Consider the following 17,703-nt stretch of genomic DNA (forward strand, 5'->3'; position numbering starts at 1 on the left):
GATGAAGAATTCAATTGAGTATATGCGTCTTTAATTGTTTTATTTTCATTATTTTAGCATTGTTGGCAAGAACCTCATTTTTACTTTACTATTCTTTCTAATTTATGATTATGTAAACATTCTTAAAATTTGATTTACCAAGAGTGTAGTTGAATTCATTTGAAGAAGACTTTGAATTGATCTCACAATGAACAATCTATTCTTTTATTAGATGATCTAGTCTTTTAATTTGATGGAAAACGACTATGATGAATTTGTCTCAAGGTAGACTTCTCTTCTATTTCTTTTCCTTTTGTACCCTCTAAACATCATCAACCTTTAAATTCTATCCTTAACTTCCCTTAAAGACCATGAAAAGATGACTTTAGAAGAAAGGATGCATGATTTATGCTCCTTGACTAGAAGTTTCTTCTTCCTATAAAGAGTACTTGCATTTGATTATCGTCTAAAATTTTAGTTGCATAGAGTTAGAACAACAATTAGTGACATTGACATTTATATAAAATGTTTGTTTAAGTAAAAAGGTCCTACTGTATAAAGGATCTGGTTTCACTTGGGGGATCTTATACATGTGATTTTCGTCTATTGCCTTGTTCATTGTACATGCAAGAGGATATATCAACTCTTTGGTACCAACATTTTCTTGGATCCTTTCTTGTTACTTTTATATGATTGCCTTTTATATTTACATAACGACCTTAACATGCTATTAAATATGTGTTTTACCTCTTTACATTCATAAATTCTTTTGATCATGGTTCTAGTGGTGGGTCTCTTAACCCATGCTCTTCCAACAAGTTTTTTCTAAATTCCAGATTACATAATTGAAAATATATTGCTAAATCTAGAAAACATATCAAATTATATAATACAATATATTTGTAGATTTGAAAATGTATTATTTTTTAAAATTGAGTGGGAAGTGTGCAGTCCGATTTGAAATGTACATTATTTGATCTTCTTGGTTGCTTAATCCCCTTCGTCTTCATACATTCACCATCCTCTCACCCAAATCCCCTATGCTTCCCACCACCATTTTAGCAAAAACTATGACCTCTTATCTTCCTTTTCCCACTACCAACCGCCCCTTTCCCTTTGCTGCACATTCCACCATGTAATTTTTTGCCTAAATTATATGAATATAAAAGCTCCGCTATGAAAATTTTTCTGAAGCAATCCATCTTAAAAACCTCCGTTCATTTATATTAACAGAAGGTGAGGTGAAGAGGAAAACCCAATGCAAATCAGTTTTTGATCAGAGGTAATTGAATGATGCATAAGGAAAAGTAATCTTTTCCTTTTAACACAAAGAAGTACGGTACCCAAAACTAAGGTGAAAGGCACAAGGGAAAATTTACATGTTAGCCCTGGCAAAAGCATTAGACATTTCCCCATCCTATCGAAGCCTCACTGACTGAAGGAAATGAAAATCCCACAATGGTGCAGTGGGCCAAAGGAAAGAGTTAACTATAACTATATTCCTATACCTTTTATACAAAAACCAGCCCCAAAATATTATGTACCAAAATAGAAAGGGACCATCATACCCAATCTCTTAACCACCAAAGATTTGTTTGCTCAAGACGTGTTTAAATCCCTATTGGAGGCTAAACCTCCGGTAAAAAAATTGAGACTACCCTGAAGAAGATTGGTAGCTTCTCAACATTCCCTGTTACCTTCACACCACTTCAAGTACAGCTGACATACAAAATTGACTTATCAAAATGAAACATGTTTCTAAACATGGATTTTTACTGCCTTCTCGTATGGGTGACGATTCTGCAAAATTAATAAATAATCATATAGTAGGCTTCTGAAACCAGTAATAAAATTAATTCCAGTAACATTACAAGCATCTATATCTACTTTTGCTGTTAACATTTAGGGGGCAGATAGTTCGCTGCAAAGGTCAATCGTGGAATGCTTGGAAAGTAAAATAGGATATCTTATTTGTACCAAGTACATGCCGTTTATTTAAATTTTAAAATTCAAGTTTCTATAGTTGTAACAAATTTCCTCTTTTCATTTATGCACCATTGACCATGTATACCTATTTTACGACAAGGAGCACAAACTCACCAACCCCCATTCCTCTAAAAAAAATGAAGAGCTTCATGATAATACTATACCTGATTCGCTGCATTCGATCTTTTAGGAGTATTGTCAGTGTGTTCCAGTCCGAGATACTGCTCCCATGCGCCATATATATCCCTTCTCTGAACAATAACAAATAAAATGAATTAATTTTGCACAAAAACAGGCATTTTTTCTGGATTCCGCACGGTAATATTCATAACCAAAAGGGAAAAGAAGATTGGCAGACCTGAAACCGAGTGGAAACAATATCTGAATCTTGAAGATACTCTGGACGACCAAATGACAAAAATGCAAATCTCCACTAAAGGAAGAAAGAAGAAATACATTAATCATTGAAGCTAGAATCTTTCCTACCAAAAGACTTTGGTTAAAAATGACAGAAAATTTTTACGAAGTATATTAAAATTCAATTACTTGACATATATGCAATTTTGTGAACCTGTCCGATTAGACGAAACATGACGCAAGTAATACATAATACACCCAGATATGATGTGATGAGAGCAAAGAAGTAGGAAACAGTGGTTTTTAATAAAAAAGATGGTTGTGTAAAATCACTCGGTGATAAAACTGCAATAATGTTTAAAAAATAAGTAGCATGCTTTAGTATCGCACAGCAAAATGACAACAAACTTAAAGTTTAACCACAGCAAAATAGTGTTGTGAAGTCAAAACTGTTTCCAAACCAACTAAACAAAATTTGCAGATATTATTAGTTCCATTTGATATGACTAGCTAACATGCACATATATGCATCGAATGCAGAGTGTTTGGAGGATGAAAAGTTTTAATAGATAATTTGAAATGCATTATAACAAAATATGTTGCTTTGATAGAGAATTTAAAAATAACTTGAAATTCTAAAACTTTAAGAATATTTTGATTATTTAAATAGAATTTCAAATTTTACCTAAAGTTCGGATTTGAAAATTTTCATTCTCTTTTTCTCTCTTACATCTGTCTTTTCGTACTCTCCTCGGTTTGGCAAAAGTTTAAACATTATCACGTCAACCTCAACCTAGATGTCCTCATCTCATTATAAATGCAACTTCGCTTTTTCAAATGATGCCAACCATCACCTTTTAAGCCCAAATCAATCATATTATTTGCTGTCAACCTCAACCTAGATGTCCTCATCTCATTATAAATCCAACTTCGCTTTTTCAAATAATGCCAGCCATCACCTTTTAAGCCCAAATCAATCATTAATGATTGATTAATTTGCTGTCAATCTCGTCAAGAATTGTTTTTTTTTTCAAATTGAAGCTGATCATGAGATTTCTAGTGTTGACTACGGAAACATTCTATCACTAATGATTGGGATTGTTTTTGACCAATGTTAGCCAGGGGAATTTTTCAGCTGACACTAACCAAAAAGTTGGTAATAAAATAATCTCGACCAACAATGTTCAAAAGTATAATACAGGTTTTTCTTTATTGTCATTGGCCAAGGTAATTTTAGCTAATGCCAGCCAGAATTATTTCAGCAGGGATTAGTAAATTACCAATTGACAACTTTGAATTTTTAAATATTTTTTAATACTAAAATAAATTTTTGTATATGGTAATAGTTGAAATACTCTATCTAAACAAGAAAACTAAAATTCAATAAATTTGAATTGTATTTTCTAAACAAAACATTAAAAAATGAAACAGTTATTCATTGTATTTTAATGTCCTTGAAATTGTAAATTCCCTATATTTATAAACACATGGTAAAAGCAAGAGCGCATAATTCAGTCACGTTAGCAATATGTACCTTGGAAAACTCCTCATCTGGAACTTGCAACTTGCTCTGTATTCGCAATTTGACTTCAGCCAATGTCTCACCCTCATGGATCACCAAGAAAAAAGGATGTCCGAAGTTCTGAACTTGCTGTTATTTTCAAGTCACACCAATACATAAGAAAACAAAAATGTTAGAAAATTCAAGGGTAGTAATTTCACAAAAATAATTTTATATTAGACTGGGGGCAAAGCACCTGATTTTGATTTGTGTCTTTCAAGAAATGATAAACATGGATCAACCGATGTTGAGGGCCAAGGTTTTTCTCCTCCTCTGGAATCTAAATCAAAAGGAATTTGAAAATGCAGCTTGTAAAATTAAGAATAATGTGCTAGGAGAAAAAGGCATAGCCCCATATCAAGAATGAAAATAACATCGAAGACAAAAGGTTTGGAAATTTAGGAACAGCCAAAATTGAAAGGTCTGGGATGGTAGACTTCAATCGTTCAAATTCAACCTAAGACTCCGTAACACCTGTCCTGTTTTCCACAAATCTGTCATGGGATTGGCAATTGTCATATTTCCCTAACAAATATTGTGTAGTAACAAATGAAGCCTAGGGTAGTATTCCCCCCATGGATAATATACCTTTGGTGAATCTTTTAAAGCATGCTTGGAAAATCTGTTCAAGACCATGCAAAGCGTTCTTCAGCTTGCACATCCTGTTCTTTCCACTATGAGGATAGAATCTAGGAAGACTATCCAAGTAGAACTCCACTTCTAGGTCTTAATGAACGAGCACATTTTTAACATCATGCTACAACAAATCCCAGCCAAAATGGATGGCTAGAAAAGAATGAATCTCACTTTATCCATTTTTTCTACTGTAGCATAAACTAGACCAAAACTTTTTATTTAAGTCTATTTGGCTAAGAAGCTCAAGCTCTGAGTCATTCAAAAATCCTTTCAGGTCTAAGAGACCAACTTATTTTAGTAAACATATATAATAAATTTTGTTTGCTACTTAGGAGAAGGTCTTTCCTTAATATGAACCTAGAATTCTTGGGAAGGAAAGACTTTCTTTTCTTTCTAAAGTCTTCTATATTGTTCAAAGTAACAAGGTTCATCAAATGTTCTCTGAGAAGGCTACCACCAAACCTGTTAATTTAAATCTTGAGAACATCAAACTCAACCCAAAAGGTAAGTGATTGGTGCTCTCGTTGTAATAAATCTAACCACACTAAGGAGACTGCTTTAAGCACAAGGAAAGTACAAAGTTATCATTCGTCTTGCAGAAGTAAAAGGTCAACCCCAAGGAAGGCTTATCGAGCAACTATAGATGTTGAAAATTCTTGCAAGACCCCTTTATCCTCTTTTGTTGAAGGAATGTTTGCACTACAAGCTAAAATTGAATGTTTAAAATCTCTCATGAATTTTATAAGTAAGCCGTTTTTTGATACTTGCTCTCTAACCATGATTGTGATAGGATATAATGTGTATGATAGGAGGAAACAAATCAAAAATTAGTTGTTAGTTGGGTTGTTAGGTTGAGTGAGACTTCCTTTATATAGTGGGGTGGGGGTGGGGGTTTTCTTTGTAGGCAGGGGATGTTTTTTGATGGTTTAGAGAATTGTTGACAGGATCATTGGCCTCTTGTGTGATGGGAACATTGTCCCTTGGAGGCATTCTTGCTATTCTCAGTGAGTTTGGGTGTTCTGCAGTGGTGTTCTTGGATTCCTCTATTTAGGAACTTAACAAAGTGGTCCGACCTGCCAGATCTCAGAAAAGGGAAAGGAATGGAAGGAAGAATCAGCGCAATAGAAAGGGCGATAGATGAGCTAAAGGAGGTTCATCAAGAACTCAAGGAGATGATCAAAGGTCTTATGAAAAATTCCAAGAATCTAGAGTCAAGGGTAGTGAATGGGGAAAGAATAGGAAAGAAAGAGGGAAAAACTGGATTGGATGTTGAAAAAGATAGTCTACAAAACAGAAAGAAAGGCAAGAAATTCTTTGAAGAAGGAGAGTACTTGGCTAATGATGAAGAGAAGAAGGAAGATTGATATACACAGAGTAGTAAACCAAATAAGGAGGGAGAAGAATTGTTGAGACCTGGGGTTAAAACAGTGGGGTCAGGGAGTGACCCAATTGAGGCCCTAGTGTCCAGGGGTGCATCCACTATAGCAGTTACAAATCCATATCCTGAATTTCCTGATGTTATAACACCTGCAAATCTTGTTTCTAGCAATGACCACAAAGGAATTTCTTGCAGAGTTGTTTTTAACTAGCCATCTTGAATTATTCAGAATGGAGGAAAGTAAATATGGTAGGAAAGAAACTTCAATAATGGAAGCAGTGCAAACAGTTTCAGAGCATACTAACACTTGTGCTTTATGGGGATGGCCAAGTAATTATGGAAGATCTAGAAGTAGAAATGAAAAAACCGAAAGATGCCGTGAAGAAAGATGTCATGAAGATATACTACAGAATTTTTAGTTGTGCAAGAAGTCACTGGTTTTCCAAGTCCTTTGGTTTGAAAAAGTCCTTTGGTTTGATCGAGTCATATCGACCACCACCCAAGCCTCAAAACCTGAATTGACGGGTAATAGCCAGTGGGTTTCCTTTTTATGATAACACGATGAATATGAGCCATCAGATCAAGATTCACTATTCCAACCTTGAGGACAAGGTTGTTCTGCAATGGTTTGTAATGATAGGATATAATGTATATGATAGGAGGAAACAAATTAGGGGGGGGGGGGGGGGGGGGGGGGGGGTTCTTTGTAGGCAGGGGATGTCTTATAGAATTGTTGACAGGATCATTGGCATCTTGTGTGAAGGGAACATTGTCCCTTGGAGGCATTCTTGTTGTTCTTGGTGCCTAGAATCAATAATACAGGATCTTTTCAGTGAGTTTGGGTGTTTTTGCAGTGGTGTTCTTGGATTCCTCTATCTCAGATTGGCAGTAAGAACGCTGATTCCTCCTTTAAGGTATTGTATTGCATTGAAAACTTGGGAACTAAGAATAGTATCAATAGACAAACAATTATCTCTTGTCTCCAATTTTGCACTACTTTTGAGTCCTCTCAAATTTGGCTTCTCCATGGTTTTGTAAGGCATTCATCCTGTTATGTTCCAAGGTTTATGTTTCCTTCTTTACTTTTCAATGAATGTAGAGTCATTCAAATTTGATGTATGTCAACTTGCAAAGCACCATCAAACCACATATCTCTTAGTAATACAAAAAGTGGTCATCCTATTGATTTGGTTCATGCTAACATTTGGGGACCTACATGAAGCTCTAGTCTATCACGTGCCAAATGATTTGTCACTTCTATTGATTATAGTACCCATCTCACATGGATATTCCCCATGAAAGAAAAATTTGAAGTTCTTACCCTATTTGTCAAACTAATTTGTGTGATAAAAACAAATTTTGGAAAGTTAATTAAATGCTTGCATTCTAATAATGAGAAAAAACGTAAACCATGTCATGTATAAATTTTTCCAAAAAGATATTGTTCATGAGTTAACATGTCGATAAAACACAATAAAATGGCATTGCTAAAAGAAAAATTACGTATAGGTGACACGATCACTTCTCTTTCAAAAGTATGTCCCTAAATCTTAATGGGGAGAGGTTATCCTTATTGCTACCTACCTTATCAACCAAACTATCCTCTCAAACTCTAGAGGTTATCCTTAGGGCCAAACGATATATACATCAATATCGAACAGTGGCTGCAAGGGAGGAGGGAGTGAAGGACCGAACGGTATAAAGTGATAATAGCAGAAAAGTTTGTTAGTTTGTGAGGGGGAGAGAGAGTATAAATAAAGACTGAGTTGGCTGAGGAGGGGATCAGATATTATTTTGGATTTAGACTGGACCTCTTGGCCAGTGGAGGAAGGGAGGCTTCCTTGAGAACATTTACTTGTATTTTCTTCTTTCTTTACAATACAGATTGAATAAAATACTTATACATATAGTATATCTTCTGCTGTTGAGTGTGTGTGTGAGAAGAGAGTATCGATTAGGTTATTTGCATAAAGTAACCTAACAGATGCACATAGGCTTATAATGTAAAAAAGAATTCTAAAGGCACATTGGATCGTTACAAAGAAGGTTAGTTTCTCAAAGGTGTTGGAAGTCCCACATCGACAAGAGATAAGGCCAATTCATAGTTTATAAGTGGGTGCAAACCTCACCCTACAAGCCGGTTTTGTGGGGTTGAGTTAGGCTTAAAGTCCACTTCTAATATGGTATCAGAGCCAGGTTAGAGCCTATCCTAGCGATATTTCTTGTTTCTTGGGCATTTCTATTCCACCCGCTATCGGGCCGTTATCGGACAACCCAATTTCTACTATCACGCACGAGATGTCTATACCTCGGCATGAAGGGGGTGTGTTGGAAGTCCCACATCGACTAGAGATAAGGCCAAATTATAATATATAAGTGAGATGCAAACCTCACCTTACAAGCCGGTTTTTTGGGGTTGAGTTAGGCTTAAAACCCACTTTCTAATAAAAGGTATACTCAATTTATGGTGTTGAATTGAGGAGACATTTGCTCTAGTGACAAATCAATAATGTCAGAATATTCTCAGACTCGCAGAGCATATTTTGGTCGGAAATTGCAATATTTTGATATGTAGAATGTTTTCTTGCATGGACATATAGAGTAAGAAGTCAAACATGGAGATTCCTCCAGGATTTAGGTCTAGAGGAAGAAGTGTATACATTGAAGAAAACCTTCTTCCATTGTTCTAAAAAATATATAATCAGGTCTCAATCTTGATCATCACTGTTTCTTGATATTCTATTTTAACAATAATCCCCATAACTACTCATTCAGACTTGAACATGCACTTTTTCCAGATAACTGAAGGTCTAACAAATTCTCAACAACATATCTAAAATATTAAAAAGAATTTTATAAAGCAGTATATGTACAAATATTTACCTCTTCTGCTCGGAGTGTCCAATACTGATCATTAATATTCTCAATCCGTTCATTGACATGGAATATCTGCAAAAGAGAAGACAATATTATTAATTGAACTATAAAAATTTAGAAATTTTCCCATGAATTAAAGTCAATAATTGTGGCAAGTGAATGACAACAAACAACAAAAGGGAAAGACTAATAAGGTATGAACTTGTGAATTAACCATTGGAACTCTCCGAGAAACCACATTCATTGTGCCAGATGCATTCTCAACAGAGAAGAGCAAATCCATGTTGACTCATCATTACAGTCTATTATTCAGTATTAAACTATCTAAAATCCTTAGTTATTTGATCATTATAGATAATCTCCAGTTAAAATGTGATCTACCCGTGGATTCTTGAGCCCCAGCCTTGCACTGGTATGGATATCAAGTATTGATTTAACCTGCGATGCATCTGGTTATAACTGTTGAAATGTAATATGTTTTTAGATATAGGCTCTGTAGGAGCCTATTGTTTACTGTTTATTGTTGATTACTGTTTTTCATTATTGTATAAGTATGTGTTTAGTGTGAAGATAATAATATGAAAAAGAGAGTTTCTTTCTCTTAATTCTCCAAAATGGTATCAAGAGCCAAGCACCGGGGCTCTCTTCTGTAGACGCCATCAACCACCAGCCGCCGCCGTCGCCGCCGTTTTCGCCGTCGCCGTCGCCGTCGCCGTCGTCGCCGCCGCCGGTACCCCATTTTCTCAGGAAAATTTAGGGGTTTTGTGCGCCTCCGTGAGCGCGACCCAACCCTGGTGGTCGCCGTCCCTGCAAAGCCCTCACGCGCTGCCACGCGCCGCCGCAGCCCGCCAGATCTCGCGCGCGTACTGTTCACGCGCCGCCCTACGCTGGTCGGAATTTCACCGCGCATCTAGGGTTCCGCTCGCCTCACTCTCCTGAGCCTATATCTGATCTTACTTCCCTGTTTCAGTGGGTGTAATTGATACCTAGGGTTTTCTCTCTCCCAATAGTTGAATATCTCTCCAAGTCTGGTTCTTTTTCCGATCTGTAATGGCATCTACTGCAATTAATTCCTCTCTATCTGCAACTCCTATCATTACATCTGCAAAACTCAACTGGAAAAATTATTTATCTTGGTCTTCTGCAGTGGAATTATGGTTTCTTGGTCAAGGACACCATGATCATCTAGAACAAGATATCTCTATGGTTCCAGATGAAGAAAAATCTCAATGGCAAAAATTGGATTTTCAGTTATGCGCAATTTTGTGGCAGTCAGTGGAGCAAGAGGTTTTAGATATCTTGAGACCCTATAAAACATGTTCATCATTCTGGAAGAGGGCAGAAGATATTTTTGCAAATGATGTACAACGTCTTTTTGATGCAACCCAAAGAGTAGCTTCTCTAAAACAAGTCAACCATGACATGGTTTCTCATATAGGAAAGGCTCGGGCTGCTGTAGAAGAATTAAAGAACTTCTTTGTAGCTGATTCATTAGAAGGGATCAATAAAAAGCTTGACAAGTTTTACATGGTCCTAATTCTGAGAAGCTTACACTCCGATTATGATCATGTACGTGATCAAGTTTTAGCTGGTGATCAAATCCCTTCAATGGATGGTTTGGTTACTCGACTTCTTCGAGTACCTCCATTGGTGAAAGATGAGAATTCAATCGATGTTATTGGAACATCAGCTATGATAATGCCACAAGGAAGAGGAGTGCCACAAGGAAGAGGAGGAGGCAGAAGCAACCGAGGACGTGGTGGTCGTAGCATACGTCCTCCTCCTCAATGCACATACTGTAAGAAACTAGGCCATACTCGAGACAAATGTTATGTTCTACATGGATATCCAGACAAAGTTGCTCATGTGTCTAAATCTGGTGATCTAGAATCCAGAATTTCAATTGAAGAATATGAAGAATTTTTACGTTACAAATCTGGAAAACCGTCTAATCCTGGCCAATCCTCTGTCATGACTAGTGTGCCTACAGCCAGCCTATCTCAATCTGTGGAAGGTCATAATCCATGGATTCTGGACTCAGGTGCCTCAGACCATATCTCTGGTAACATTCCTTCATTTTCTTCATTGTCTTCTCCAAGAATTCCTCATCTCATTACCGTTGCCAATGGATCAAAAGTGAAATCTCAGGGAATTGGAACAGTTTCCTTATCTCCTTCACTAAGTTTAAATTCTGTGTTATATGTTCCCAATTGTCCATACAATTTAATCTCTTTGAGTCAGTTGACTCGTACCTTAAATTGTTCCATAACCTTTACGGCCAATTCTTTTGTTATACAGGAACATGGGACAGGTCGTCTGATTGGAGAAGGACATGAGTCTCAAGGACTTTATTTCTTAAAACCTCATTCCTCAGTTTCCTGCTTTACCACTTCATCCCCCAAACTTCTGCATGATCGTCTAGGCCATCCAAGTTTGTTCAAGTTGAAGATGATGGTTCCAAGTCTCAAAAACATCCAAGTCTTAGATTGTGAATCTTGTCAATTAGGAAAACATGTTAGATCTTCCTATCCTAAAAGATCTGAGACACAGTGTGATTTTCCTTTCTCAATAATTCATTCAGATATTTGGGGACCAAGTCGTGTTACTTCATTTGGTTTTAATTATTTTGTAACCTTTATTGATGAATTCTCTCGATGTACTTGGGTTTATTTAATGAAAGAGAGATCTGAACTTTTGTCCATATTCAAGTCCTTTTTTATTGAAATTAAGAACCAATTTGGGAAGACAATTAAAATTCTTCGAAGTGATAATGCTAAGGAATACTTCTCTCTAGCATTTTCTTCATTCTTATCTTCCCAAGGAATTTTACACCAGTCAACCTGTCCTCACACTCCACAACAAAATGGCATTGCAGAAAGAAAGAATAGACATCTCATTGAAACTGCACGTTCCTTAATGTTGAATACTAATGTTCCTGTACATCATTGGGGCGATGCAGTCCTCACTGCCTGTTTTCTTATCAATAGGATGCCTTCTTCCTCTCTTAATAATAAAATTCCTCACTCTGTCATTTTTCCCAACGACACTTTATACCATGTTTCCCCACGTGTATTTGGGTGTATGTGTTTTGTTCATAATGTTTCTCCAGGTCTTGATAAGCTCTCAGCAAAAGCTATCAAGTGTGTTTTCTTAGGATACTCTCGTCTTCAGAAAGGGTATAGATGTTATTCTCCCTTCACAAAGAGATATTATATGTCAGCTGATGTCACATTCTTTGAGGATACACCTTTTTTTTCTTCCTCCATGGAGGATCGTTCCTCTGTTCAACAAATGTTTCCTTTACCAACATGTGATCCTCTAATTATTCCTGATTCAGTACCTCAAAATCAAAATCCAAATAACATTGTTCCTCCACCTCTTATCACATATCAACGTCGAACCCAATCTCGAACTCCTAACACTGACGATCCTCGAGACTCAGATCCTTCTGCATCAGATCCTCAGACCATGGATCCTTCATCATCTTCACCTTCTACTGATTCAGATGATAACTGGCCCATTGCCCTCCGTAAAGGTATTCGTTCTACTCGCAATCCATATCCTATTTATAATTTTGTGAGTTATCATAACTTGTCTCCTACATATTTCTCCTTTGTTTCCTCATTATCATCGACTAAGGTTCCTAATAATATTCATGAGGCACTTGTTCATTCTGGATGGCGACAAGCCATGGTTGATGAGATGAAGGCACTTGAACACAATGGCACTTGGGATCTTGTCCCTCTTCCTCCTGATAAGAAGCCTGTTGGTTGTAGATGGATTTATACTGTTAAAGTTGGTCCTACTGGTAAAATTGATCGCCTTAAAGCTCGACTGGTAGCTAAGGGCTATACTCAAGTTTATGGCCAAGACTATTGTGATACTTTTTCTCCTGTGGCTAAAACCAGTACCGTTCGTATTTTTCTTGCTATGGCTGCCATTCGTCATTGGCCTCTTTATCAGTTAGACATTAAAAATGCCTTCCTTCATGGTGATCTGGAAGAGGAGATATACATGGAGCAACCTCCTGGATTTGTTGCTCAGGGGGAGTCTGGATTAGTTTGTAAGTTGCGTCGTTCCCTTTATGGCTTAAAGCAATCACCTCGAGCTTGGTTTGGTAAATTTAGTCAGGTGGTGCAAAAATTTGGACTGAAACGTTGTGAGGCGGATCATTCAGTGTTTTATGGTCACTATTCTCCTGACAAATGTGTTTATCTCATGGTGTATGTTGATGATATTGTTATTACAGGGAATGACATCACTAGAATTAATCAGTTAAAGAATCATCTGTTCAATCACTTTCAAACTAAAGATCTGGGTCGTCTAAAATATTTTCTTGGTATTGAAGTGGCACAGTCAAAAGAAGGTGTCATTATTTCACAAAGGAAATATGCTCTTGACATTTTAGAGGAAACAGGTCTGACAAATTGCAAGCCCATTGACAATCCCATGGACCCAAATCAAAAGTTAATGACAGATCAGGGTGAACCTTTCTCAGACCCAGAGAGATATAGAAGACTAGTTGGAAAACTCATTTATCTTACCATAACAAGACCTGATCTTTCTTATCCAGTTGGAGTTGTGAGTCAATTTATGCAAAATCCACATGTTGATCATTGGAATGCAGTACTTCGCATTCTCAGATACATAAAAGGAAGTCCAGGACAGGGACTATTGTATGAGAACAAGGGAAACACTCGGATCGAAGGATATTGTGATGCAGATTGGGCTGGTAGTCCAATTGATCGAAGATCTACTACAGGATATTGTGTTTTACTTGGTGGGAACCTTGTATCTTGGAAAAGTAAGAAACAAAACGTTGTTGCTCGATCTAGTGCTGAAGCTGAATACCGATCTATGGCTCTGACTACATGTGAACTTGTGTGGATTAAACAACTTCTTCAAGAATTAAAGTTTTGTAAAAATGAGCAAATGAAACTGTACTGTGACAATCAAGCAGCTCTACACATTTCCTCCAATCCTGTGTTTCATGAGAGGACGAAACACATAGAAATTGACTGTCATTTTATTAGAGAGAAGTTGTTGTCAAAGGAACTGGTTACTGAATTTGTCAATTCTAATGAACAACTCGGAGACATGTTGACCAAATCTCTAAGGGGGCCTAGAATTCAATTTATATGTTCCAAGCTTGGGGCATATGACTTATATGCTCCAGCTTGAGGGGGAGTGTTGAAATGTAATATGTTTTTAGATATAGGCTCTGTAGGAGCCTATTGTTTACTGTTTATTGTTGATTACTGTTTTTCATTATTGTATAAGTATGTGTTTAGTGTGAAGATAATAATATGAAAAAGAGAGTTTCTTTCTCTTAATTCTCCAAAAATAACAACTCCAGTGTTTGAGTATTTACAGTTCATATTTTATATAACTATGTTTCAATCCATTTTTGGGGGTTTAAAGTATACCAATCAGGTATAGTTATTATTAAGTTATATTTCATAGATTAGACAACAAAGAGAAAACAAATTGCATGACCTAGTCATTAAAACTCATTATAATCGGCATGATAGAATAAACAAATTGCCACATCATAATGTGCAGGATTGTAATGAATGTATACTGGGAAAGCCAAAAACATCAGCACTGACTGATTTGATCTTTAGCACTAGGTGAAGGCTACAATAAACCAAATAAAGCCTTGGATAGTACAGGGTGCCCAAGTCTAACATGATTGCCCCCCATTCAAAACCAATTTTTTATGGAAGGGTTCTCCAAGTACTTGATATTTCATTTTTACCATGCTTTTCCACATTTATATTCCCATAAAATATGGTAAGTTATTGTCTATAATACAAATGCAACTTCAAGTTTTATTGCACCTACTTGTATACTAAAGTTTGGTTATATCTTTAGTTAACATGGGATCTCAAACACATCTCTTCACACTAAAGAATGAACATCTTGTGTGTTATAGCAACTAGATAGCATCCGACACAAAAGGCATAACAAACCATGTTCGGATAGATATTGATAACATCTTCGAAAGTAGACTTTTAGTCCAACTCAACTTCACAAAGTCAGTGTAAGAACTCCAACAACTCATTGTAACTATTTTTATTAGTAGGATATTAAGTGTATTGTTAGAAGATTCTAGAGATCTCTTCATAATCAATACTTTAGGGTTAGAATTATCTATATACAGGTTGATTTACTGGTTAAAATCAATCAATTGGACCAAATCTCCTCTTCTTCCACATTTCTTCTTTATTGTATTAGCTTAGGTTGCATCTTTATTTTAGGGTTGCCTCACATGCACCCATTTCCTTCTTTTCATTATTGTCCCTACTAATTCTATAGTCATTGTCGCAATCACAGTCACATCCACTGTTGTGGGATCCTTCAATCAGATTAATGATCCACCAAATGATTCATCGTCCTCCAATTTGCCCATGCATGCAACGTATTTCAGGCACATGCTGGCATGTTCGATAGTCATTCATGTTGCCACTTGCATCACCTCAGGTTGCATCTCTATCCTTGGAAAGGAGTTACGTTTAGGGGAGGCATTCTTTATTTATTTTAGCATGGCAACTCCCCTATGCTATGTTGATGATCCACACTTTCATGATAAGAGTCATCTGGTTGGATTTATCTCTAGTGGGCTAAATTTAGCATATGCTAGTTAAAGGTACAAGTAGGCTCAATAATATTGAAGAAGAGGCCACTAAAGATTAAAAAATAAAAATATATATATTAGAGTGCTTGAAAGGCCTTATGATCTCCTATTTATAATAATAGAAAATTGATACAATGACAACCGCCTTAGCCAAGGGTAAGTGTTCTTTCTTCTTACACCGTTGAACATTTGGAAAATTCCTTGAATAATAATTGTGAACATGACCTGAATGACCTACCCATTGCTCCGAGAAAAGGAACGCAATCTTGTACGAAGTATCCTATTTCTCATTTTTGTCACCACTAAACACCCTTTTACACAGCACCAAAGTTTCCTCTCAACCATTGATGAATCCATAGCAATAAAATTATCCTATTCTACCCTAATATCAAAATTTAATAATCAATGTATCTGAAAGCGAAATTAAAACAATACATTTTCTCACCTTATAGATCTTGTGATAAAAAACTTCAAGCAATCTAAGTTCTGCATCTGGATGTGATAAATCTACCTGTATAACAGGAAATAAATTCGGTTAACAAATTTCCCATAAGGCATATGTCAATATATAGAAGACAAGAGATTACAACCAACATACAATCCAAGACCATATGATTTTTTACTTATTTGTTTTATGGTAGGCTAATTTATACTTTAATGAAAAGAACATTTGGGGCATTTAAGACAAGCTTTTAGTACATTACAACAACATAGATTCTGCACAGATTTTAAGAGGTACGAGTTGCGGCTAACAAAGTATAGAAATCTCGAGAAAGTGAGTTTTGTGTAATGAGTAGCGCTATTGATGCATAGAAATTGAAGAACTTAATACTCTAATAAAATGATAAAAAAGGGCTTAAGAGATTAATTATCTATTGCTAATACCATGTTCAATATAGTAAAGTAAATTATATATGGGATTAATCTTCCGTTGTATTGAATATACACACAAGATATTGTATTTATAATAGAAAAAATAATGACTAAGCCCAAGATACTAATAAGGAATAATATATTTAAGATATCTAGTAATCTAATATATCTAGTCAATTTAGGATCTCCAACAGATTATGCATTAGAGACAAACATATTCCAATTTATGTACTAGCAATAAAGAGACAAATTTTGAAAGATCAGTTCCTCAACGTTTAAACACATTCTATACTATTCATTCATACTAATCCAAAAACTACAAAATTATGAAAGATATTTAAAAAATAAGAAGTTGGTGGGACTAACAAAGTATGTTTGAAAGATTGTAAAGGTATGACATAATTTCCTTGTGAAATAAATTTCCAAGAGTTGCAAGTGTAACATGTTTTGCTATACTGGATATTGTTTTTCTAAATATCTTGTCATTAAACTCATAACGCACTAAGTTATTCATGTGAGGATATATAATTACTACAATGTTTTGATGTTGTTACTAAAACCTTAAACACAGACTAATTTATACTAATCACAATTATAACTATTCAGAAGAACAAATCATAATAAACTAAGGAAACATGATGAGCCATAACAAGTAGAATAAATACAGATTAATACTCTAGATTTTATACACACATTAACCAATTATAATAATCCGATTACAAAATAGAATATTAAACAGCACCCCTCTTCTCTCAATTCCCTCCCCCTCAATAACACCATAATTTCAACAATTTCCACTGTGTATTTTCCTGTTCTTCTGTTTTTTCATACATGGAGAAGACAGAATTTATAAATTTAGTTACCTTCTGCATACAAATTTTAAGTAACTAATAAGTGCGATGCAGCTGTCAGTCTTAGGCTCTGTGACCAACAGGTCAAAAGATCAAGTCAAAGAATCGGTCTATTCCAAATGGTTCAGACCCTTCAGATAGTAAAAGATTTATAGAACTACGCTTCCAGTTTTGGCACGTGTTAAACATTTGTGCACAAATCATATACTATAAGCACAGCATATGAAAAAGTTCCAAATTTAATTGGTTTCACATACAAATTAGCATGGGTAAATTATATGATCTAAAAACTCTCTTGTAAATAATAATAAAAATACAATTAGACAGCCAAGCTCAAAAGACGTGTTTCTATTTGCCTGGAAATCTGTGTGGTGTTTCTATAATCAATGTGCATCAATAGGTAAACCAACTTTGATTATGTGGATTACTATCATACCTTTGATTTAAGATCATTAATTACATCTGACACAATACAATGCTTCTGTAATCTAATAGTATGAATCACCACCTGAACAAGAGTAAATCAGTTAGAAATATAGCACATGGCAAATAATTGTGTAAAAACTAA

The 17,703-nt window shown here is 35.7% G+C and overlaps 1 protein-coding gene across 2 annotated transcripts in view; it reads right to left on the bottom strand.

Moving 5' to 3' along the window:
* Positions 1-1,228: 1,228 nt before the first annotated feature.
* Positions 1,229-17,703, bottom strand: part of LOC108326260 (ubiquitin C-terminal hydrolase 12) — a 50,670-nt gene continuing 34,195 nt past the window's right edge. For both annotated transcript variants that reach the window (XM_017559648.2, XM_052874429.1), the window contains exons 25-32: positions 17,572-17,643; positions 15,857-15,922; positions 8,781-8,846; positions 4,080-4,163; positions 3,857-3,973; positions 2,324-2,398; positions 2,130-2,216; positions 1,229-1,779 (exon numbers count right to left, since the gene is read on the bottom strand). In XM_017559648.2, the coding sequence (XP_017415137.2) occupies positions 1,738-1,779; positions 2,130-2,216; positions 2,324-2,398; positions 3,857-3,973; positions 4,080-4,163; positions 8,781-8,846; positions 15,857-15,922; positions 17,572-17,643 (609 nt within the window). In that variant the 3' untranslated portion in view covers positions 1,229-1,737. The remainder of the gene's footprint in view (positions 1,780-2,129; positions 2,217-2,323; positions 2,399-3,856; positions 3,974-4,079; positions 4,164-8,780; positions 8,847-15,856; positions 15,923-17,571; positions 17,644-17,703) is intronic.

This window comes from Vigna angularis, chromosome 3, assembly GCF_016808095.1.
Source record: "Vigna angularis cultivar LongXiaoDou No.4 chromosome 3, ASM1680809v1, whole genome shotgun sequence".
NCBI lineage: Eukaryota > Viridiplantae > Streptophyta > Magnoliopsida > Fabales > Fabaceae > Vigna > Vigna angularis.